Source organism: Trypanosoma cruzi, genomic scaffold (assembly GCF_000209065.1).
Source record: "Trypanosoma cruzi strain CL Brener 1047053517075 genomic scaffold, whole genome shotgun sequence".
Lineage (NCBI taxonomy): Eukaryota > Euglenozoa > Kinetoplastea > Trypanosomatida > Trypanosomatidae > Trypanosoma > Trypanosoma cruzi.
In genome coordinates this window covers 36,476-37,705 of record NW_001849296.1, presented here as the reverse complement: position 1 = coordinate 37,705, position 1,230 = coordinate 36,476, and the positions used below count along the sequence as shown (strand labels likewise).

Here is a 1,230-nt window from a genome sequence, read left to right as displayed (position 1 = left end):
CGTGAAACACATTGCCACTGAACACCACCGCAGAGTCGTGCTGGATCACCAGCTCATTCATCGCAACACACGACGGCTTTCTAAGAACCAAACCCGACCGAGGGATCAGCCTCGTGGCCGTAAAGCGGTTCCCGCTGACCGTGATGTTCGTGTGCGGTGGAAACCCACCCTCCGGGCTGAGCAGCGCGTCACTAAATGTGTTGCCGGTGACGACAATGTTCAGCGACCCAACAGCGGCGTGTGCGTTGCCCAACAGCACCAGCACGGCGCCGTCCCTCCACGTGCATCCATCGAACGTGACGTTCGCCACTTCGCCCATCATCGCCCCTATCAGCACCGTCAAACTCATGCCGCCCCCGCTGAACGTCACGTTGCGGTAGCACAGCCACGACAGCCCGCCGCCCACTGCCTGCGCAACCTCGGGGTACACCATGTCGCTGATGCACCCACCAACCGGCGGCGATGGCGGTGGCGGTGGCGGTGGCGGCGGTGGCGGCGGTGGCGGCGGTGGCGGCGGTGGCGGGCCAGCAGGCACAGGCGCCGGGACGCACACATCGCCGTGCCCTCCAGCAGCGCACTGGCACTTGCAGTCCTTGACCGCCGTCGTCAGCGGTGCAAAGCAGACGCCGTCCTTCGTGCACTCCCCGCACGCGGCAACCGTCGTCACGTTGGTGATGCCGTGGAGCGTCAGCTCTGACGCCGTCGTCAACACCCGTCCCGCGACCGTCAGACACCCAGCAACGAACCGGTAGCCGGCGTCAGCCTGCGACAGCAGCGAGACCGACAATCCCGTCGAGCCCATCTTGCAGCCCGTCAGCGTCACCACACTGCTGCCGTCGATAATAACAAAAGCGGACTCAGTGTCTTGAAACATCGCACCCACTTCCACGTCGTTGTCGCGCCAATCCAACCAGCTTGACTCCCGGACATTCCACAATTCTTCATTACGGATGACGTAGCACACAGAGCCGCTGTTCCCCACCATGCGCAACACGCTGTGATCCGACACGCTGAATCCGTAGTACTGACACAAGAGGCTCGTCCCGGAGGACATTGTATTTTTGAGCAGCACAAAAACAGAATGATTGCGGACACTCAGCCTGTGTATGTAAAACATGTGCGCGTATTTATCGAAGCTGCAGTACTGCACGTACAGCGAGCTGCCACCCACCAGCCTCAGCGTCCCGGTAGAGTGCAAACCAAACGCGCGTTGCCTCGTTGCACGCGCCC

At 61.9% G+C, this 1,230-nt stretch overlaps 1 protein-coding gene across 1 annotated transcript, besides 2 other annotated features; it reads right to left on the bottom strand.

The window, feature by feature from the left end:
• Positions 1-1,230, bottom strand: Tc00.1047053427237.9 (dispersed gene family protein 1 (DGF-1), putative; the record flags this gene model as incomplete). Its single annotated transcript, XM_797111.1, has 1 exon — positions 1-1,230. A coding segment is annotated over one exon (1,230 nt), but the record flags the coding sequence as incomplete, so codon positions are not given.
• Positions 1-1,230: a sequence feature (areas not merged during assembly with more than two copies in the genome that could not be assigned to a particular haplotype).
• Positions 455-523: a microsatellite.